At 41.5% G+C, this 23,313-nt stretch overlaps 2 protein-coding genes across 4 annotated transcripts in view; one reads left to right on the forward strand and one right to left on the reverse strand.

The window, feature by feature from the left end:
* The window catches only part of PC (pyruvate carboxylase), a 417,282-nt gene that overhangs the window by 362,507 nt on the left and 31,462 nt on the right, over nucleotides 1-23,313 (forward strand). For both annotated transcript variants that reach the window (XM_075837394.1, XM_075837395.1), the window contains exons 11-14: nucleotides 21,556-21,700; nucleotides 21,842-21,931; nucleotides 22,351-22,572; nucleotides 23,170-23,313. The exon at nucleotides 23,170-23,313 is cut by the window's right edge and continues 13 nt beyond it. In XM_075837394.1, the coding sequence (XP_075693509.1) occupies nucleotides 21,556-21,700; nucleotides 21,842-21,931; nucleotides 22,351-22,572; nucleotides 23,170-23,313 (601 nt within the window). The remainder of the gene's footprint in view (nucleotides 1-21,555; nucleotides 21,701-21,841; nucleotides 21,932-22,350; nucleotides 22,573-23,169) is intronic.
* Nucleotides 490-17,429, reverse strand: LRFN4 (leucine rich repeat and fibronectin type III domain containing 4). 2 transcript variants are annotated; one of them, XM_075837396.1, is made up of 3 exons: nucleotides 16,194-17,429; nucleotides 9,372-10,773; nucleotides 490-2,231 (listed from the first exon to the last, which is right to left on the reverse strand). In XM_075837396.1, the coding sequence occupies exons 2-3, from the start codon at nucleotides 10,751-10,753 to the stop codon at nucleotides 1,445-1,447; spliced, it is 2,169 nt and encodes a 722-aa protein (XP_075693511.1). In that variant the 5' UTR covers nucleotides 10,754-10,773; nucleotides 16,194-17,429; the 3' UTR covers nucleotides 490-1,444. The 2 variants fall into 2 exon arrangements, with proteins under 2 accessions (XP_075693511.1, XP_075693512.1); XM_075837397.1 differs by having other exon boundaries at nucleotides 16,190-17,429.

Here is a 23,313-nt window from a genome sequence, read left to right on the forward strand (position 1 = left end):
GACTTTATCTATGGAATGGACCAAAGGCTCTTTTACATCGGCCAATACTCGGCCGGTTCAGCGAGCACCGGTCAATGAGACATCGTTGATCGGTGCTCGCTTGCTCCTGTCACACAGAGCTATGGATGGGGACGAGCGGTCGTTACTCCGATCGCTCGTCCCCATACTTTATTACCATGTCGGTAGAGCGTCTCCCTATTTACACAGGGAGATGTGCTGCCGACAATGATAATCTTTTACTTTTTTAAAATGATGCAACCAGAAGATGATCAAGCATTTGCTCGTTCATCTGCTGATCGCTGCCCTTTTTACACAAGGCAATTATCGGCAACGAGCGTTATATGAGCGCTCGACTGCCCGATAATCGTCCTGTGTAAAACCTCCTTAATGCTGTTAGGAAAAGTCTTGTTGGCTCACAGAATTAAAACGATGTAAATTCTCAAATTTACCAGCCACTTGATTTGTAATTCAGTTCAAGACACTACTGCATTTTTCCTTTCATTTTTATTTTATTGGCAAATGATAAAAAAAATCCAATGAGTAAAGATATTTGTACATTTTATATTTGAACTTTAAAGTGCTTCAGTCATTATAACTCACTGTGTTAGAGATTTGCATGGATGAAAAACATAAACTTGCCTAGAAATCAGGAGAAAGCAGATTTAATGGCAAAATAGGACAAGGTTTCACTTTTGGATCCATTACAATGCGTTATGCCAAGCATGGTGTACACACTGAAATCCATTACCTGTAGACTTGTTAGAACGAATTTGTTCTGTTCTAGCCAGTTGTTGGGCAATGAAACTAAAATCAATGTTATAGCTTATTATGGTAAATGATATATTCCATGGCTTTATGAACCCACCTGGTAAATATTCATCCATATTTGTATGTAGAGAAGGTGTTGACACCACCTGATGTGTCTGTGTATGTCACAAAGTCTTTCGTGTGGGGATTGGCTTCTCTAAAACACATTGAACTTTGTTATCCTATGGTTTTGGTTTTTTTCATGGCTTGAGCCTTGCCATTCCTGTATAGACATTTTACTAAGTGTTTTCTCGTTTTTATTGTGTTTGTATTCCTAAATCACACTTTTGAGATCTGGGAGGTTGTTTGCCTTATACATCCAGGGATATAATCACAAGGTGCTACCACATCCACAGAAAACTCCACAATTTCCAACCATATACAAATAAAGTATTCCCTTCTAGGTGAGAGAAATCTGTTTTTAGTCCTGTGGTTAGATCCAGGCGATCAGAAAACGATCCAGTTTGCAGGCTAATTGTATGTTTAGTGCTTACAGTATGTTATTTTTGTCCATAAGTAAAAATGCTTTTTCATGGCTCATTATTGAAGTGTCCTACGGTGCTTTACACCAAAATGAGTCCTTGTGCTTCCTCTATAAGAAGTAGGTGAACTGCTCTGTAAGTAACAGTAACGTGAACTACACAACACTTTCTTCTAGCTCATCTGAGCCAGTAAATAACACCTGTCTTCCCTTGGGTAACTCGGCCCCACATTGTGAAAGCATGCCATGCACAGATTGGCTTCTCTTTGTCCATATAAGACTAAGTCGCTTGGCATAGCTATAACAAGTGGTGGTTGCCATTTCCCCCATGTCCACAGAGCAGCTTCGCTTTGTCTTTGGAATACCAAAACCTATACCTTCTTCAGGACTTGATCCACAATGTGGCCCTTCAGGATCTGAAGCCTTCATAATTTTATCCTCAACCTTCTCTGACACTTCTCTGTGTCTGGCCTTTCTGCGTTGAGGTTTGACTCCATGGACAATCCTCCCAGAATCCTCTTTATAGGTCACCAGGGAACAACTGGCTTTGACACACTCATTGTTATGTCTGCTTTGTAGAAACATGCCATTGGGCATTAACTGATTTCCATTAGTTTGGGAGTAAACATTGGTTACTTTTGGAATGTCAGTGTGGGCAGTACTACATACCTTGTATTTTACCATCATAACCACGGTAAAGACCAACAGTGTTACCACAATGACTCCTCCAATGATGATTGTTAAAGTGCCTCCCAGAAAATGAGCATGCAGTGAACGACAATCTGGATACGTCTCTCCTGTGGAAAACTGAGCACATCCCAAGGATTTAGTTGCAGCCAGTGAGGTTGCAACATCGTCAAAAATGGCCAAAATACAAAGGTCATAATCTACTCCTGGAACTAGGTGCTTCAATGTAAAGTGTCTGGTAGAGGAAGGCAGAATCCTGAAAAGATGAAAAATATTATTTTAGTGGTTGTTTTGCTTTACTTTTCCTTGAATATCTGTATCATCCGTTAAACCTAAGTTGTATATAAAAATTTTTATCAAGAGAAATTTTATATATAGGAACGCTAAGACCGACGCTGGTCCTGAGAATGAGCGTGCCCAGTCCAGGAATCCACAGAAAAAACGCTGCTCTCCAATATAGTGAATGGTATATCCGGAAACAGCTGAGTCTCAATGGTCAGACATCCATCAATAAGACATTTAAGGCATATGCAGTTGATCTGCCATAAATGTCTATGAAGGGAAAACAAACCTGGATCTAAGCATATTTTGTTTCTTGTTTTTTTTTAAAAAAAACACTGCTACTTTTGCCATCGGGTTGTGTCTGGTATTGCAGTTTATCCCTGTTCAAAGTTAAGCTGCAATACCAAACACAGCCATAGTGCTGTTTCTGGGGAGGGAGGCAGATTTTGGTTTTTATCATCCTGGACAACTCCTTTTAATAAAATCAGATAATTTTGTAGTCCAGTCATATAGACTATATGTTTAGACTGAAGTAGTTGTTGCCCAGGTAAAATTAGAACTGGACTAGGCATGCGGTCTGGGAAGGCTGCTCCACTCAGGAGCATGATATGCCCTACCGGCTAATACCATAGTTCAGTCTGTAAGCTTATAGAAGGATCATGTTGAACTGATGAAAACCAAAATATAATGTATTACCATTATTTGTATAGTATGTATATGGTTTGTCTCACAATCACCAGAATATATTTTATAGTATACTTATTTATTGTCACGTTAGTTCACCGATTTCATTCCATCAACATGACTTATGACCATTGATCATACTGTAAAGTCTTAAGAGATTTATTTGTGTCATTGCTCCTAGCAAACGACAGGTATTATTTCACAGCATTGTTGGGCTGTGTGTATCGTTTTCCTCTCAATCTATACTAGGCAGAATCACTTCATTTCATCTCTGCCTTCAGAAGTCTGCTGGGTCTCCTCATTTGGTAATCTGTAGGGAAATGGTTGTTGCTGGCAGAATTCTATTATATCTCTGCCACAGGCACTAGAATATGGCTCCATTATCCCCTCGAGACCGTAGCGCTGACACTAGATCTGCAGACTCTCCCTGCAATAGATGCCCTGCAATGAACTGCAATTGCTCAGTAATCAGGTTCAGCTGTCCAAAAAGTGTGACTGATGAAATAAAATGGAACTGAATATTGGAACAAGGAATCGTCATATGAAATGGGAAAATGTTGATCTGTCGGACGTATACTCAGGGAGTGCATTAGCGACACTCCTAATCCAATTAGGAATGCATACATGAACTGTTTAATATTCATCACTCATGTATAAAGCCTCGGTAATGTATGATGACTAAACATTATCCATGTAGTTACAGCTCACCGCAAGCATGTACATTCAGTAATATAAAGATCTGAGACCCCCAGCAATAATCTGTATGCTTGGTACCACAAAATATTCTGAATACTGTTGTGATTGGTATTCTTCATGATGATTGAGAGCATCAATTGTGTTGATCTAGCTAGAACACGATGTGCATTCACTTACTCACATATTAACGTTACTGAAGTGTCCTGACAGTGAATAGAGATCACTACCAGCCAGGACGTGATGTCTATTCAGAATCCTGACACTTCGGTAACGTTTGTGTGAGAATTACAGCACAGCAAGCGTAATCTCGTTTTAAATGATCGTTTACAGCGTAATCTCACGAGATTACACTTGCTGTGCTGTAATCTCACACAAACGTTATTCAGGATTCTGAATAGACCTCACGTCCTGGCTGGTAGTGATGTCTATTCACTGTCAGGACACTTCAGTAACGTTAATGTGTGTGTATGTGGCTGCACATAGTGATCTAGCTTGATCACTATGTGCTGTGTAAATGAATGGAGAGAAGTGTATGATGCTGATTGGTCACAGATTGGTCAGCGTCATACACTTCTCTCCACAACGCCCACTTGGTCAAAAAGTAAAACACGCCCAGATGTCCATTAAGAAAGTCATTAGCATAAAGCTAAAATAGGTCATAACTCCGTCAAAAATGATCGTTTGTCTAAATAAAAAAAACTCCTGTAATCTACATTACAGTGCCGATAATATTATGTACAAGATAGGGCATTTATAATGTGGTGACAGGGCCTCTTTAATTACAAATAAAAGGGTATTTATGTGTGTTCTAAAAATGTCATTTCCTGGACTTTCTTAGTAGTGAGATTGCACTGCTAAAATCTCCCATGAGGTACAGGCCTGGTCTATGGTCCATAGTAACGTCTATAGAGGCCGCTAGCCATTTCAGTTGTAACTTACCTAGAAGTGTGTGTCTTATTACCACTGTATTCAAATAAAGCTTTCATTTCATTGCACTAGACATTTGCTTCCATTTTTTTGTGTGATAATTCTGTAGGACTGGTCTATAATAAAAAGCAGAGGGTGACATTTGATATATAATTTAGGGGGCCATGGCTATAGTGTTCTGAAAAACTATTTACCTTCGTCTGTATTTTCCCTATTTGCAAATTTGTTACATTGAATTGTTTCTGATCTTTAAATCGATTTTCCACTACAAATATTTTTTGGCCGCATTGATTGGATGCAGTATGCCTTAAATATCTGATTGGCAATGAAGGTTTAAATGCTGATCCCAAGAAAAGGGTGCCCGGTCACTAATATCAGCTCAAGCATGGTCATGCATACGCAGTCCCGTCCCGTCCACCCTCTTTTTATAGTGAACTGGAGATGAGGAGAGGTTCTCCGCAATCAGACAAACCTTCAATCAGATTCGGTTTTTTTCAGTGGAAATACCAAATATAAAGTTGTTTTTTTTATCATTAAGTGCTTGCTTAAAGAAGCCAGTTTCTCTATGTAAGTACATACATAGAGAAATTGGCTTCCAGTCTACACATAAGACGCTGTGTGAATTGGCCAGCCCGATCAGAGATCACGTGATCGCACGGGGGAGCTGTACGGAGCCTGTGTTTTAGAAAATAGAAGCTCGGTGAGCAAATAAATAGCATTTACATGTACAAGATGCCCATTACAAATGGGCAAAGCAATAAAAGTTTCATGGGAGTGTTTCTTTAAGGTCTTTCCATGACATCTCTCTTGGGTTAAAGCCAGGATTTTGAGTAGGCTTTTAATTGTATTTCTCTTTAACCTTTCAGTTGTAGACCTAGGATGGTCTTGCACTGCCCAGCGTGGGCCATGTAAACGAGCACCGATCAACAAGATCGCTTGTTGATTGGAGCTCGTTTGCTCCTTTCCCAAGGAGCTAAGTATGGGGACGAGCGCTCGTTACTACAATCGCTCGCCCCCATATACTTCTATCATGTCGGCAGCACATCTCCATGTTTACACAGGGAGATGTGTTGCCGACAACGATAAAATTTTCAGCATTTAAAATGATACAATCAGCAGATGAACAAGAGTTTGCTCGTTCATCGGCTGATCGTTGCCCTGTTTACCAGGGCAATTAGGTATGATGTGCTTACTGTAGATTGCTATATTTACCTTATGCCAGACATAGAACATTATACCAAAAAACTTGAATGCTTATCAAGTTGTTTTCTTTAAGATTCTGTAAATGATGTTCCGGGATATATTTCAGACCGTGGGAAAGATAAAACACGAAGCGCACATAGTGCATCAACCGATAAAAACGAGAAAAATAGAGTGGTGATCAGTTGTGCTGACCTGGTGAAGTTGTGCTAGGAGCACAACATCCATAAAGGCAAGCATCCAAATAGTACTGCAGCCTGGGTTCCGGTCTGGATCACAAGGTCCAGTTGTAAGTAGTGATAAAAGTAGTAAGAGGCGCTGCTAAAATGGTAAATGCCTTCTTGTACCAGAAAGTGAAGCTTCAATAAAATATTTTTGATTCGATTTATTTGTAAAATATTACGCATTTCAAAACCGGACTGGTCTCTTCATCAGGTAAAAATACAACTATATGTTTTCCCCCTGCAAAGGGTAATATACATACAGAGTAGATAGAAAAATGCCAAAAAAGGATCAGTCATGATAGAGTGTCCTAGTGTTAGAGGTTAGATAAATTAGGGAGATGGAGTCTGTCCGTGATTTTCCTCCTCCTACCTTTCTCACTCTGGGATATATTTTGACTTACTGGATTTTGGCAGGCTATCCACCCCAGGATTTAGCACTGAATCTTAGTTTAGAGATGATGATCCACAATGTGGTTCCGGGGAGTACTAGAACTTTACAGCTGGCTTTATAACGGTGTCCAAACTGATCTATTTCCAAAGGTTTTTTTCTCCTCTCTTTTCCTATTTCCTTTGATTATATCATAATATTCTTGTAGTAACTTTAAGGTGATTATTACAATCTTATGTTAAGGCTCAAAATATGTTTTGATACACAGTGTGAAAGACTAATATGAAATTGTAGGAAGCATTTTGTTGTAAACGTTCCTAAAGCAGTTGCAACCAGTTATAAACTATAAGGGTATGTTCACACTGAGTTTTTTGCAGGCAGAAAATTCTGGCTGGAAAAATCAGCTCCGTTTTTTTTAAGTGGTTTTGCACCGCAGGCGTTTTTTGACACGTTTTTGACGCGATTTTTGATGCTGTTTTAGAAACTTTTTTTTTACCTATTTCTAAAACAGGCAAAGGGAAAAACTGCGAGCGATTTTTGACTTAAAATGCATCAAGTGCGTCGGCTGTTCGCAGCATTTTTTCCTTCTCCCATTGATTTTAATGGGGTTTTTGAGGCGGAAAACACCAAGATAGGGCATGTCGCTTCTTTTTCCTGCGAGCGTTTTTTTCTGCTCGCGGGAAGAAAACACCTCCACCTCGCATTGAAAACATTAGAAGGCAATTTCGGCCGTTTTTTGTCACAGTCTCCGCGGCTTAAAAAGTGTAAAAAAACTCTGTGTGAACGGGCCCTAAGGGAGCAGTAGTGAAATGAATACAGTAAAAACTCAGAATTATAAGCTGCGATTTTAAATTTTTTTGTTCAATTTTCATTTTGTTTAAAGATCAGGAACTATTCAGTCTGAATAATAAAGGATAATAGAAGACATTCTAAATAGGGCAAACACATTATTTGGTATTACACGTCGGGCCGTGTAATAACGCCTATAGATTGTCCATTTTTTTTAATTTTTTTTTTTTTGAAGGAATGTCTAACTTCGCAACCAACTTTTTTTTTTATTCAAATGCATTTAAAATGCAAAATTAAGCAACTGTGTAATTAGTCTGGATGGAAATCTCCTTTGTGACTTCAATGTAACTGACTACAAACAAACCCTGTGTCTAGTCTGAATCCTGCTGTAATATTGTCACCTATCTGTCCCCAACATCATTAACTTACCAAATGTATGCTAGTAAGGCCTCATGCACACGAGCGTGAATCACGGCCGTTAAAACAACGGCCGACACACTGACTCATGCATTTCAGTGGGGCCGTTCACACGACTGTTTCAACGGAGCGTTTGAACGCTCTGTTGAAAAATAGGACATATCCTATTTTATTGCGTGTCACGCATCCCTCCGTAGACTGTAGTCTGTGGGGGAACCGTCACATTGCGGCCCTCAGGGGTCTACCTCGGACGTGGAAAACGGCAGTTTTTCACATCCGAGGTGGACTACGCTCGTGTGAAGGAGCCCTAAGCCCTGATTCACACGACAGGGTTTCCCGGCCGGATGAAGGCCGTTCATAAAACGGCTGTCACCCGGCTGCAGTAGGAACAATAGACCCGTAATGGGGCTATTCACACGACCGATTTTTTTGACAGGCCGGCATAGAAGTCTATGGGGCCGGGTAATACACGGGTGTACAGCAGGTGGAAGGGAGCACTGCTCTGGCTCCCTTCCCCTGTTTGTTTTAAAAGCGCCCTGGCCCGGCGACACCTCCCATGGCCGATGGCGCCGCTAGCAGCTGCTGCGGCTGCTACTGCTGTAGCGACGCCACTATAGCAGAGCAGGGAGGTATCTCCGTGCTATGCTATGTGTTAGCCCCACTTTAGCTCCCTGAAGGAGCGGAATCCCCGTGTGTTCGGTGATTCCTCTCCTGGACAGAGCGTTTGATGTCTCTGTCCATATATGGACAGTGACATCAGGGGAAACTCCTGAAGCGGAATCCCCAAACACTCTGTGACCGGGGATTCCACACCAGGCGAAGCCAGTAACGTTCAGTGTCCATAAATGGACACAGACGACAGGGGCTTTTCTTGAAGTGGAATCACCGGCCACATGGGGATTCCCCTTCAGGAGTTGCCCCTGATGTCACTGTCCAGATATTCCCGGCCCGGAACGGATGCAAAGCAAACCGGCTGGGAAAAACGGCAGATTTTGTCGGCCGACACTAGCACTTGGTCGGGGCCCTGTCGTGTGAATAAGGGCTAAGTTGTATGGGACAGATGGATGAGAGTATACGAGAGTTCATATAATACTCGTTCCCGATAATTGCCCTGTGTAAACAGGGCAACGATTAGCCGATGAACTTGCAAACGCTCGTTCATCGACTGATTTTATCGTTTTTCAGCAAAAAATATTATCTTTGTCGACATTGCATCTCCCTGTGTAAATTATGCAAAGTGTATGGCGACGAGCGATTGGAGTAACGAGTGCTCATCCCCATACATATCTCCTTGTGAAAAGCGCAAACGAGCACTGACCAACGAGCTCTCTCGTTGATCGGCGCTCATTGACAAGGCTCCCGTCGGACCTTATGACTGCAGGATCAGACAGGGTTTGTTTGTAGTCTGTTACCATGAAGATGCATAGGTCTGCATAGGAGTTGTTTACACAACATGATATATTTTGAGTTTAGACTATTTGCAAATAGTCATTTTCATTTTAGATTCATTCTAACAAAAAATCTATTTGCAATGGTGGAGCTACCCTCATATTAAAAGTGTATGTCTTTAGCTTTACTGCGTTTTGTCATAAATTCTTGGTAGAGACTGTTTTTGCAATCTGTTCCAAGATTCCAGATAATGTTGCTGCCTTGCTGGAACTTAGCGCTGTTGTTCGGAATTCATACAGTATAATGCTGAGCAGATGACATTTACTATTTAGGGGGAGCCAGATTGTCGTTTTCATCACTCTACATAGATACATATTTAATAGGTTTGGGTTTTTCTTACCTGTAAACCAGTGTCTCATCCGCTGTGCAGTTGTATTGGACCTGGTACATCCATATTACATAGGCTGACCTGTTCATGTACCATCTTATCAGTGCAGAAGATGAAGTGACATCAGTCACCACAACAGCAGTGTCCGGTATCTTTCTTTCCTCAGTAGCATTGACAGATGTCTTTGATGACGTGGTGATGTCAGAAGAACCAGGATCCTGTCTCAAAACGCTAACTGTTCCGTTATTGCGATGAGGCAGAGGGATCATTTTTAGGTCTACTTGGGCTGTCGATTCCCCAGCAGCATTGATTGCTATACAAGTATATGCTCCATCGTCCCTGATAGTTGTAACTAGTATATCTAAGGTTCCATTTCTATAGGAAGCTGTCCTAGATGAGTTTGTCATTATTTTATCATCTGGTGATACCCAATGAATTACAGGCTCTGGGTCCCCAATCGCCCGGCACTTCAATTTTGCCCTTTGGCCTTCTAACACCCAAAGCTGATGTGTGTAACGTGTGATTAATGGAGGCTCACATGTGAACTCTTCTTCTGGTATAGACCAGAAATAACGTCCAGCTAGCTGTGGAGGAGAGGCACATGTTTCCATGTCATCCTCTCTCACTAATCTGCGTAACCATAAGAGCTCACAATTGCAATGAAATGGGTTACCTCCAAAATCTAACACAATTGTTGAAGTATAAGGGGTAGGACTAACCACTCCAGTTTGGGAACGGACAAAAAGTGGGTCTGGGGGTAGTGTATGCAGCCTGTTAGAAGTCATGTCCAGTCTGGAAAGCTTATAAAGTTCTGAGAATGTGCCTTCCATTACAAAGTCTATAAGATTGTGGTCAAGATTGAGCGTATGTAAACTAATCATGTTCTGGATAGCCTCCCATGGTACACTAATCAAGTTGTTATAAGACAAATCCAAGTCCTCCAAAGTTAAGACGAAATCATCAAAAGTAGCCACTGGGATTGTCACAAGCTGGTTATTGTTACTGATAAGATGTTGGAGATTAAGCATTCCTCTCAAAGCATCCTCATGAATGGCAGTTAGACGGTTTCCATCTAAATGTAAAGATCTCAAACTCTCAAGATCACCAAAGGCATAAGGTTGAATGTTATCAATTGTGTTTCTTGATAATGTTAAGTCCACCAGCCCTGTCATGTTAAGAAAGTCTTCTTGCTCCACCACCCTAATGAAGTTATCCGCCAGCCGTAGCTCCACAGTCCTGCGGTCTATGTTGGGTGGTACATAGAGTAGACCCTTGTTGGCGCAGAGTGTGCTAAGAGATTCTGAAAGATTTTGGCAGGTACAGTGAAAGGGACAAGAATGGACCATGGTCACAAGGCTTCCTACCAGTACAACACTCCAGACCAACTTTTCCATGGTAGATGAAGTATTAACTCCTGCAAAACAAAAGTGGTTTTATTATTTGTTAATGTGTGTCATTTTAGGTTTTGTAATTTTGTTAAAAAAAGAACAATATTGAATTTCCACTTTCCACTGAAAGTGATCTCACAGTCTGTATTGAAATGTTCTATAATTTTTAAATCACCTCAAACACGCTTGTTACATGTGCCCATTTCATCATTAACCCGTGCCTAGTGAAACCAGTGCTGATATAGCTATATATCCTTATGTTCCCCTAAACGTAGGAGCAAGGGAGTGGGTTGTTTCTACAGGCAGCTTCGAGATCTTTCTGGCGGAACTTCAAGCAGAATTCTATATAAGCCAGAGGCCATGGTTACCTGGTATTTATTTTTAGCAGTATTGGCTGGTCGTCTTGTTTTTATCTCTGCTCCATTAGGGCACAGCTATGATCAGTGACTGTAGCTTAGCTGCATGATAATGGTCTTCACACTACACTTGGGAGATTCACTCTTCTGTACATCTTTTTCCATCAAAAGTGGGAATAGTGCCCTAGTACAATGAAGGCGGGGAACCATTCAGTAAGGGTATGTTTCTCTTCTCCTATGCAGCAGAATTCAGTTGACTAAAGAAAAAAGGAACTGCATAGTGGTGAGAGGACCACCCAAACGTAGTGTGAAGGCAGCCCAAGCTGCAGAGGAGGCCTGAGGTAGTCAAACTTTCATCAGTAGCTCAGACTCCTGCTCTTACCCTCTCTATTGCTTTACACTACAAATAAGCACAAGTTCTGCACAAAATGACCCAGAAATCCGTGCATTTTCAGATGATTTTTTTTGTTCAGCGAGTATAAAATAATTATAAACTACAAGCAACTAAACCGCCTGTGAGAAAACAACATTTATTCAGTAACGGCTACTCATGAGTCAGATGAGGCTCAGTAGGAGGTAGCCAAAGTGCCTTTTTTCCACCTATAGGGCCATACTTCCCGTCCTCTGCACTACCTCTGACTTCACAGGCAGTGAACTACACAATTCATGAGCAATCACCAATTCCAGCAAATGCACATATACAGGACAAAGGACGAAAAGGATTCCAATTCCACGAGTATATTGATAACCTATAGCAGAACGTCAGGCACTTTTGGAAAGCCCCTTTAAATATTAAACTAATTTCAATTTCTATTTCTCAAAACAATAGCCTTAGACACATGTATAGAAATAAAGGAATGGCTTTGAGAGCCATATGAGAGTTTACAATTATATAAGGCCAACTTACTGCTTATCCTTCGTTAAAGGGGTTTTCCCACGAGGGAAATTTATGACATATCCACAGAATATGTAACTCCCGACCATAATGTCAGGAAGTGGCCGGGAGTCTGCGATAGCGGACAAAGCTAGAACGGGGTTTAGGGGCCTGTTCTAGAGATAGGTGCATGTCCCAGAGGTGGGACCGGCATCTATCTGACATTTATGACCTATCCTGTGGATAGGTCATAAACGTCCCTCGTGGGAAAACCCCCTTTAAATTAAAGATAATATTAAAGATAATATATAGCACTCTAGCATAATTTCCACTTCATGAAAAAATATGCAATTTTTCATAAAATACTCTCTTGGGTTTTCCATTAAAGGGAGTGTCAATACAATCCTTTACATTGCACTTAGTCTCCGTACTTCTCAATACACATTACGTAAAGAAATTCTGAATGTTTAATCACCGTCTCTTCTGTGCCTGCTACTATTGCTGTCCCTATGTGAATACGCTGAAATAATGGCTCTGCTCATCATGAGCCCATTTGGATAGTATTGAATTTCCATCCTGCATCTTTCTATTATTGCAAGATCAATAGCTATTTTCAGGCAGGTTTTTTCTTTCGCTCTTTCATCAAGCTGATTTCTGATCTTAGGTTGTGCCCTACAGGCATGAACTTGTTTGGTTAAGAATGCGGTTAGGAATTCTTGACCTTAAATAAGTGTTATAAGCTATATTTACGGTCAATCTCATATACTTTAGGGGAAAATAATTAAGGCAATTTTTCGACCTCATTTATCAAAACTATAGCCGAAAACTTGGCCTGTGTTTTCCAAAAGGGACTAAAGGACATGCCTGCTATTAGAGCTTCCATTATAGTTGTCACTGAGCTTTTCCATGTAGCGATATAGGAGCAAGTGTGTTTGCCATTCAGGAGTCTGGAAAATGTGCGTGAAAACACTTGAAGGATCTGCAATTGAAGTCATTGATTGTTACTTTTGCATGAAACTTATACAATGTAAGGACTGAGTAGAATGCTTTATGACTTTTCATTCAAGGACGGCTCAAGGACTTGTATTTTAGGTGGAGATTTTCTTTCATTTTGCCCCTGATGTCGTATTCTTTCCAAAGCCCCAAAAATCATTTAGGTACATTCCTATTCATTTTCAGATATGGGAATTCGAATGCTATGAATGGGCCTAATTGAAAAATAAAATGTACACCATGCATCTTTTTACATCTGTTCCAACATGTACAAAGTTGCGGTCTACATCCCACTACGCTTCACATTGCGTCCCATTTTCACTGCATCTCTTTTGCTTTTTTCCCCAGTGCTCTAATATATTATTTCTCTTCTTTCCTTCTCTATTGTCTCTGCTATTCTCGTCTCCAGTGGACAGTTAGCTGTGTGACCCCTTTATTTGAGTATCTGTACAAACTCCCATGCGGGAGTGAGATCTTTGCCGGGAGCTTAGTGTCGGGGTGAATATCAATCTGTCCCTGGATCTGTCTCTAACCTTCAACATCTCATGTCAGTACAGCACATATACACCCTAGGCTGCTGCTATGCTCCTTCTTACTACATGCATCAGGTGTATCTCTCTCTGATCAATATGATCCAATGTACTCAGTATTTTGGTGGTTATTTATTTGTTTTTACAAGTGGGTACCAGGGGGATTGAATGGATGTCATAAACCTACATCCAGACAGCACTTATATGCTTGAGAAAGGTCCAACTGGACTGAAACGTCGCACTGGTGGGTGAATTAATCGCTTTGTATTTTGGAAGTGCTGCCTCGTCTCTACATTGTGAACGTTGTATGATATGTTGGGTTCTCTAATCTTAAGGCTTTTGCATGCACCATGAGTTGGCATATCCTAGATGTGATAAAATCTCCTATGCAGATAATAACACAGCAGAAGCGATTTATTTGATTTCTGTAGCATTGGTGTGTATGTCAGTATGAATTATATGCTATTATATATAATAGCTGCATCAAATTAGCCATTGTGTTAGTGGAGGTAGGCGGCCACAGGAGCTGCCCTGGGGGTGATGGCTCATGGGGACCTTTTAAAGAGATAACCATGCAGCCAATGCTTCTCCATGCCAGGTACAAGAAGATAAACCCCATACAGCCACTCTAAGGGTGAAGAGTCGTAAACCATTTCGGATACTTTAATGAAGAGGTTATGTAACCAGCTGACTATTGATAGCTTCATTTGTCAGCGCAGGGACCTTTGGGAAGAAATCCAAGCTCTAACTACATTGGGATCTTTTATAGGTATGGAAATATTGTAAAGAATGAGAAGACCTTGTTAACATTGTAGAGTGATCATTTATTATTATGTCGTACAGGCTACCATCCTCCTCCTCCTCCTCCTCCTCCATACCTGCAGAGTAGGCTTTATCAGCTTCCTTGTTGCTTGGCAAATGGTTGCTAAGCATCTCTTCTGAAAACAGGACTGTGCTATGCCAATTGGTAAAGAAGGCACATTATTAATGGCCATTGCATAAGAAGAACCCACAGTTGAAAATTAAAGAAAATTAATAAATGTTCCCTAAAAGGAACCTGAATATGCTCAAGCTGCTTGGCGCTGAAAGGGTGTATTGGTTGAGGAATCGTGACGTGGTAGAAGTGGGTGGCGAATCCTCAAAGTGTTTTACAGGCTAAGGCTAACAAAAGGATAGACCTCTGTAATAACGTCCAAGTATTAGAATAATGAAATATTAATTTGAGTCAATTGTGATCGCTGACCCTCCCTACATGATCTCTGATAAAACGCAGCACCTCCTCCTATCAAGTTCCAACAAAACTGGGTGGTGTTTTCTATATAGGACTTGGCTCTCAGGTAAGAGTGTCCTTACTTCTCCTCCGTCAAAGGCTCTAAAGGGCCCAGCAGCTCCGAAGTGTCACGTGTCATCCAATAGAAACTCGTTTCACGTTGTCATTAAAATTGTATAACTACCATCATCCAGTGTAACGTTCTCCCAGTGCACATTAATAGGGAACACAAGTTATTATCTGGAAGCACACACACATATATATACACATAAGCATACATACATATAGACACGTACATATTTACCTACATATATACATGTATACATATTTAACACACACATGTATACATTTATATACACTGTACATACACATATACACGCGTCTATATATTAATAGATATTTAGCACACATATATATATATATATATATATATATATATATATATATATATATATATTCCTATACCTCTATTCTTCACATTATTAGTGAGATTATTTCCCAGCATACTGCATTCTGTCTAGTTTCTCAGATTATTTCAATCTCACTGGCATTGACCCCAGACAGCAGTTGTGTTGTTTTTGTGTATTGATTTTCTTTTCCGTCTCTTGATTATATCGCTGCAGTACTCGCATAAGTGTCACAGTGCATACTGATGTGAGCACTATATATATATATATATATATGTGTGAAAATGTATGTATCACTGATTTCTGAATGAGCCGCTCTTCAGCACAAGATTTCCCTTTTATTTCTCTCTCTCCAACAAGTATAAAGATTTGACATCATTAGAACTGACCAGTAATCCAGCACAGACAGATATATATATATATATATATAGATACATAGATAGATATATATCTATATATAGGGCGATTTACTTCACCTCTATCTCCATGCGCTTACACAGACCTTCACAGTCACCAGTTGTTGAGGTTTCTCTGATTTCGCTGCCTATACTGTGTATTGCTCGGTCACTGGCAAGATTTAAGCTTTATAGCACCTCTATATGTTGGACAAAGTTCAGAGACCCCTCCAGCCTCCGTATGTCCCTGTAGGCTTTTATCTTTATATACATATCAATTTCTCTCTGAGTGACGGTCCGGTTATTTATACGATTCCTATTAAGTCTAATATTTCTTACATTGCTTATCAGTTTCTATGTCAACAGTGTCTGCCTCTCATCTAACATAAATTGGAATAGCTGGACCCTGCGCTCTCACGTTCCTTATCTGTACTAGATACGTTCTCCACTGGCTGGCACTGATAGTCCAGCACACATGAAATACCCGCTTAACCAGCCAGTACTAACGTATATTAGAAGGGATGTACACTTTGCCTTCACATAAATATAATATACATTGAACATTCATTAAAGTAACAGCCACTCTTCCTGTATTAATGCAGTTCCTTCTCTAATACCTACGTGGTCCTCCTTTCCTCACTGGTCTCCCTCCGTTGTGATTGTTCTTTTACCCTTCTGGCCTTGTGTACTTAGGATCTGGTGTTGAGCAGGGCATTTCCAGGGGCAGAAAAGCAAAGTACAAGGCTGAGTTTTTTTTTTTTTTTTTTTTAATGGAAGCCTCTTTTTTTTCCCTCTCTGTCAACGTCTTGTTTTCTTCACTGCAGTCCCCTCTCTCTCTGTCCCTTTGACAGATCCGACAAGAGAGATGGGACCTTATGTGCAGGACCAATCCTATTGCACAGCCCCATTATTTCCCAAACGATTTGGCCCTGATGTGACCCCAGTCATGAACCCTTAGAGGATCCACACAGAACAGCTTATTGTAGAGGCATCAATATTTCCTAATGTCTTAATCCAGGCGTCACTAATGGGTTACCCCATGAAAGAAGAAGTCTGAATCCTTCCTTAGTGGCAGTAAATTGTATATTCTCCTCATATAGGTGAGGTTTACGGTCAGTGAGTCACAGAGATACATGAGAGAGCGGCAAATGGTATAAAAGTAGCACTAGCATATTTCCAATGTAGGTCCTGGAAAATAAAATCTGCCTGCTCACAGGGTCCCAGGGTCCAGATATGAGGAGGCAGGAAAACAGATGCACTCATTTCATGTTCTTAAAGATAACTGGGGGAAAAAGTGATTGGAAGCTATGGGGTTAAATTGTGGGCATAGTTGAGTGGGCATCTTCATGGATTTCTCTAGGATTTATATGTAGGACTCAAAAACTGCAGGTTGTTTCCAAAGGATTAAGCAAAGACATTGGTGAGACATATCATAGCAGGCAGAAATCCATCCCCAGAATTGCTGCAGTTCTTGTATGGGTTAAAATCCAGACAGGAAAGTGAAAAATATGAAAGGTCGAGATTGAAGTCGTGCAAGAGATGCGAAAACCATGGTGTCAGACCCGTCTTCTTTTATTTTCTTTGCAGGATTTCTTTTTTTTTTATATAAAAACCTCACAAGTAAAAGGGTATAAGGCGATGAAAAGATTGTAGCTCCCTTCCTGTAGCTAGGCTGTGACCAGCGGTTTTATTTCCACTCCATGGAATACCCACATTTTTCTCCTAGTCATTCGGCTGCTCCGGTGGGTGGCATCTTTTCACCCCTTCCAATCCAGGTGAAAGCAGAAACAATGCAGAATGGATGTAAAATAGAGGAGCTGGGATGTGAGAGGGAATTGAAACAGCCTGGGGGTGTGGAGGGCACAGCGAGGAAGGAGGAGAAAATGAGAAGGAGGAGGGGAGAGAAAGTAGCTTTTATCCCAGCCGCACTGCTGTGCCTGAACAGCATCTTAAGCTGTGATTCCTCTTTAACACTTTAAGGCTACGTTCACATTAGCGTGACAGATTTACGCGCGTAAAAAACGCGCGTAAATCTGTCCGTGTGGGCTGCGTTTTTGCATCACTGTGCTCTGCGTTTAGCATGTGTTTTTCACGCACATGCAAGCACTTTTTTTTTTCCAATCTAATTGATGCGTGAAACACGGACAGCACGAATGTGCGTCCGTGTGCTGTCAGTGATTTTCACGCACCCATGGATTTCATTGGGCTACTAGGGGTGTGGAAACGCACCAATATAGGACATACAGTGAGTTTCATGCAACGGACACTCGCTACGTGAAAACTCACGCATGTGTGAAATCAATGGGCCCATGTGCTGTGCGTTGAGCACACGGAGGAGAATCAACGCTTGTCTGAATGAGCCCTAAGGCCTTATGCAGACAAACGTTGTTTACGTCTGTGTGCTGTCCGTTAAAAAAACCGACCGCACACAGACCTATGCAATTCACACGGACCTATGCAGAAGTCAGTGATTTTTCATGCAGCGTGTTTCCGTTGTGTGACACTCACTGCATGTCCTATACTAGTCCGTGTTTGAGGACCACACACCCATTGACGTCTAAAAGTGCCTGAAAATTACGGACAGCACACGGAACTCATGTTTCACGCAACAGTTGCTAAAAAAAAAAGACTAAAAAAAAAGTGCATCAACACTGACATAGAAAACTGAGGCCACATGGAACAAACACTGATGGCACATGGAACTGAAACGCGTGAAAAATACTGCTATTCTTGCAGACGCAAAACGGACACGTTCGTATGAATCTAGCCTAAGAAGACTGAAGGTGTTCTTTATGTGACCCCTCTGTGTATTATCACCCTGCGGGATGCTTTCCTGAGGACCCTTCTCTGTTACTGGGTACTAAAAGGTTAGGTTGGATGGTATTTATTGCAAAAACAAGTTCAGAGATCATGTTTCTGGAATTTTTGAACGATCTGAGACGCTGTTAAGAAAATTGTACATTTTACTAGGCTTCTGCCCACATGCTGGACATGAAATTTTAGGTCGGGTCATCTGTTCCATTTACCCTTCGTTTTCACAATCAAGAACAGACGTGTCTATATGTCGTGCTTTGTTGTTGATTAGTTTTATTAACTATTTTAAAGATTTTTTTCCATTATTATACCATGCTATGCTGCTTCCGTAACTGCCATTCGCTACTATGGGAGTTACGGAAACCGTGTAGCTCAGCGAGCTATGCTGTTTCCGTAATTCATGGTTGGAAATCACACGCTTCAGCTACAACACAGAGCAGCAGAACGGGGATTAGGGGCCCCATTCTAGACACAGGTGCGAGTCCCAAAGGTGGCACCAGTGTTCCCTATAAGGTGTGGGGCCGCGCACCTTCCACAGTCCGCTGTGTGGCAGTATAAACAAGGGGAGGGGGGATTGCTGTGTGGCAGTATATACAAGGGGAGGGGGGATTGCTGTGTGGCAGTAAATAGAAGGGGAGGGGGATTTCTGTGTGGCAGTATATACAAGAGCAGGGGGGATTTCTGTGTGGCAGTATATACAAGGGGGCTGTATGGCATTATCTACAGGGGGCTGTGTGGCGCTATCTACAGTGGGGGCTGCATGGCATTATCTACAGGGGGCTGTGTGGCGCGACCTACATGGGACTGTTTGTGGTTCTATCTAGGGGGGGGGCTGTGGATATGTCATAAATGTCTCTGATGGGAAAACCCCTTTAATATCCGTGTTTCATGAACTGTTAGTGTGACATGAGTCAGTCAGTGGATGAGTCATTTTCTCTGCTTTGCTTTCCTGCACAAATCCTAGCATCCTGTGGTGTGGTAGTCAGCTGTGAGTGACATCATACGATCATAAGCAAAATTGACACAAAGAAATCTGTCCGACTGTTACTTGTCTTGTAGCGTAAGCCGCTCATCAGAGCTTGATTTTATGGGACCCCATCTCTCGCACTGCCCCCACACTTACAGTCCTAGACCAATCACTGCGGCTCTAATTAGCAGGTCTTTGAGCGACCACAGTGATGCAGTAGCAGTTCCCTGGAGTCAAAGAAATAGGACATTAGCGTCATCCTGTGTGTGCACATCTCAATCTTTTATCAAGATTTTTTTCTTCCATCCTTTCTTGCCCTTATAATCTGCAGCATCTAATAAAAACATTTAGCTAAGCTCGTGTCACTTTACAGAAAAGGGACACTCCAACATTACAAGAATTGCATTACGTTGTGCCTGGCAAAATAGGTAGAATCCCGTACTCCCTTGTGCAGTTTCTCATTTATTACTAGTAGATGGCATACCTGGATTGCTGTAGCTTAATGGGATAACTGCTCCCTGAGGCACAGTAATCCTAAGCTAAGAAATCTCCTCATACATTGGACAGAATGTACACAAAGCAGGTTGGGACTTCTTAAGATTCTCAGATATTGTTGCAATGTGTGGCATGTGTAGCACAACGGGTATGTGTGTCTGGGTATTACAGAGCATTTTCTCTGAGAAAGTCAACACTAAATTTAAGTCCTTATCATCTACTGTCAAATTATTGAAAATTCGATTCCGTCATTTCTTGGGTATGTCTCTTTCTGGGAGAGCTGGATGACAACCAATATGGCTGATATTACAGCTCTCATGAGGGTTGTCACCTTGCTTTTTACGAATAACAAATCTGCCTATTTAACCCCTAATCTTCACCTTGTCCATATTGGTACCTAACTAGTAGGATTTACCTTTCAGGAATTTGAAATGTTGGGTCCCTGTTAAATCTGTAATGATGACCATATTGACAGTGGATAGGTCATCAGTAGATCAAAAATAGAGATAGAGACCTCCAGCTCACCTTATATGTATATATGACTCAGGTCATCCTGCACGGATCCTCGTGTCGGCACACGATAAATGGACAACAATGAAAGGAAGGAGGGTTGGATCCAGCGTGGATTGTAGAATAAAATGGAACGAAGTTCCAAGTTTAATGGACGAAAAGTATTTGATTAAAAATCAGGACTTGGGTAGAGAGTGTGAAATCCTGGTAGTGTGAGGAAAAAATATCGGTGAAAAAGCCTACGCGTTTCAGACGCTGCACGCGTCCTTAGTCATGGCTGGTGGACGCCATGACTAAGGACGCGTGCAGCGTCTGAAACGCGTAGGCTTTTTCACCGATATTTTTTCCTCACACTACCAGGATTTCACACTCTCTACCTAAGTCCTGATTTTTAATCAAATACTTTTCGTCCATTAAACTTGGAACTTCGTTCCATTTTATTCTACAATCCGCGCTGGATCCAACCCTCCTACCTTTCATTGTTGTCATCAGTAGATCATCGGTGCGTGGCTGACACCTGGACCCTGCACCGATCAGCCGCTCCGGTGTCCTGCGGGCACTGACCGGATGTTATTGCCCATTATGCGATGTATGGAGCCGAAAGCAGTTGGCTCCGTACATAGCATAGAGGCTGTGCTGCAGACCTGCAGCTCTGCTCCTATTCACTTGACTGCAGTTCGGCCGCTATTCCGTGGCCGGAGCCAACTGCTTACGGCATGCATGTCCGGTGCCCGACGGCAGCCGGAGCGGCTGATCGGTGCGGGGTCCGGGTGTTAGACCAGCGCAGATAAGCCGCTCCATCTGCCTGCAGACCGAACGTACATTCCGGAAGCAGTTGGCTTCGGCCACGGAATAGTGGCCGAGCTGCAGCTCTGCTCCTATTCAAGTGATTAGTAGCAGAGCCGCAGTTCTACAGCACGGCAGCTATGCTATGTACGGAGCCAACTGCTTCCGGCTCCGTACATTGCATAATGGGCAATAACTGGTGCCTGCTGGCCACCGGAACGGCTGATTGGTGTGGGGTCCGGTGGATAGGTCACTTGTCCGGTAGTGGCCAACCCCTTTAAGATCTTATGTTGCAGTTTAATTCTGTTCTTTTCTTGCATTACTTACATTATACGTTTTATTTATATTGATTTGCAGGCTTGACCTTACCAACTGAGGTTTATGTTTGTTTCTTTTTTCTTTTATTTGTAGACAAATATTCCTTTTTTGCAAAATGTCTTAAATAATCATCAATTTCTACACGGAACAGTGGACACCCAATTTATTGATGAAAATCCTGATCTCTTCAACCTGCGACCGGTACAGAACAGAGCACAGAAGCTCCTTCACTATCTTGGTAAGAGAGCTGTTAATTGTACAGCTTACAAATGTGTCCATTTATTCATTGCAGAAGACATGACCAATGGAAAATGGCTAGATGAAAGGAGGGAGGCTGCAGAGAGTAATGACTGATGATTTTGAACAAATGTCTTTGCAGGTCACGTGATGGTGAATGGACCAACTACACCCATTCCCGTTGAAGCCAAGCCTTCATCTGTAGATCCTGCCATACCACTCATCCCATTGAGTAAGTAATATGCACTGCTTGATCTTCTTACTATAGTTCATTTTTATGAGCTTAGAAGATTAATATGCAATGTGATATACTACTGGAAATGTAATTCAGTGCAGGAAATTAGCTATAGATATTCTTTGGCTGCCACAGTGTTCTCTGTGAATGGCTCCGCAGTAATATTTTAATTGGTTGTTAACAATTCATGTATGTTCTGCCAAAAGAATTGGGGGAGTCATTATACATAATACCCAAAATTCCTTGGTAATATATAATGATTTTGAGATCACTTGAACGGATGTTTTTTTTTTTTTTTGTTTTTTTTACAGCCAAGAATAAGATTTGACTAGCACTATAGACATGCTGAGAAGACTTGATATTACAGTATATGTTAAGGTATTATGTAGTAATGTTTTTCTTTTTTTATATGTAAGGTGAGCCACCACCTGGTTTTAGAGATATCCTTCTCCGCGAGGGTCCAGAGGGTTTTGCAAAGGCCATCCGCAATCACCGTGGACTTCTGCTTATGGACACCACGTTTCGAGATGCCCACCAGTCACTTCTTGCTACGCGTGTTCGCACTCACGACCTTAAAAAGATCTCTCCATTTGTCTCGCACAATTTTAGCAATCTATTCAGTTTGGAAAATTGGGGAGGTAAGATACACCCTAGGTTTATTATAATGGAAGCTCTAGTTATGAATTAAACTTTCTTCTGTGCATTCACTCACCTTTTCTTTGTGTTTTGGTGTTTTGTCTGCATACAAGTGTATAGCTACTGCATGGCATCAATCAAACCTAGGGAATAAGTAATCTATGGCAACTGTGAATTCCCAGTAAATCCTCAATGGTCATTGTACATGGCATGGCCTTTAAGTTTGTTCTGTCGAATACAGTCTCATTCAGTTTAGTATGGTAATAGTGAATAAGAACAGACAGAGGGTTAAAGAAACTTTCAAAACAGGCGTTTCCCTTGGTGTCTATCTGCAGGTCTGGCTGTAGAGTTCTGTAGACCGTCGTAATGCGCTGATGTGCTCGTAAGGGAGCTATTTGTGTTTTGAATAATGTTAGACTATCATGACTTCCTTGAATCGCTTCAGTTGCCATGTGTAGGTGTCAAATTGTAGAGTAAACTGAACTGAGTGTTGGAAATGACGGTTAACCGTCCGAAACATAGTACTACTTTTTGACTGAATCTTATAGTATTTCTTGCTTAGAGCTTGAAAATTTAGCATTGTTTATTTCTTGTTATAGGGGCAACTTTTGATGTTGCGATGCGTTTCCTTTATGAGTGCCCCTGGAGGAGATTGCAAGAATTAAGGGAGCTAATCCCTAATATACCCTTTCAGATGCTTCTCAGAGGTGCAAATGCTGTAGGTTATACCAACTACCCTGATA

The sequence above is a fragment of the Rhinoderma darwinii genome, chromosome 9 (genome assembly GCF_050947455.1).
Source record: "Rhinoderma darwinii isolate aRhiDar2 chromosome 9, aRhiDar2.hap1, whole genome shotgun sequence".
Taxonomy (NCBI): Eukaryota; Metazoa; Chordata; class Amphibia; order Anura; family Rhinodermatidae; genus Rhinoderma; species Rhinoderma darwinii.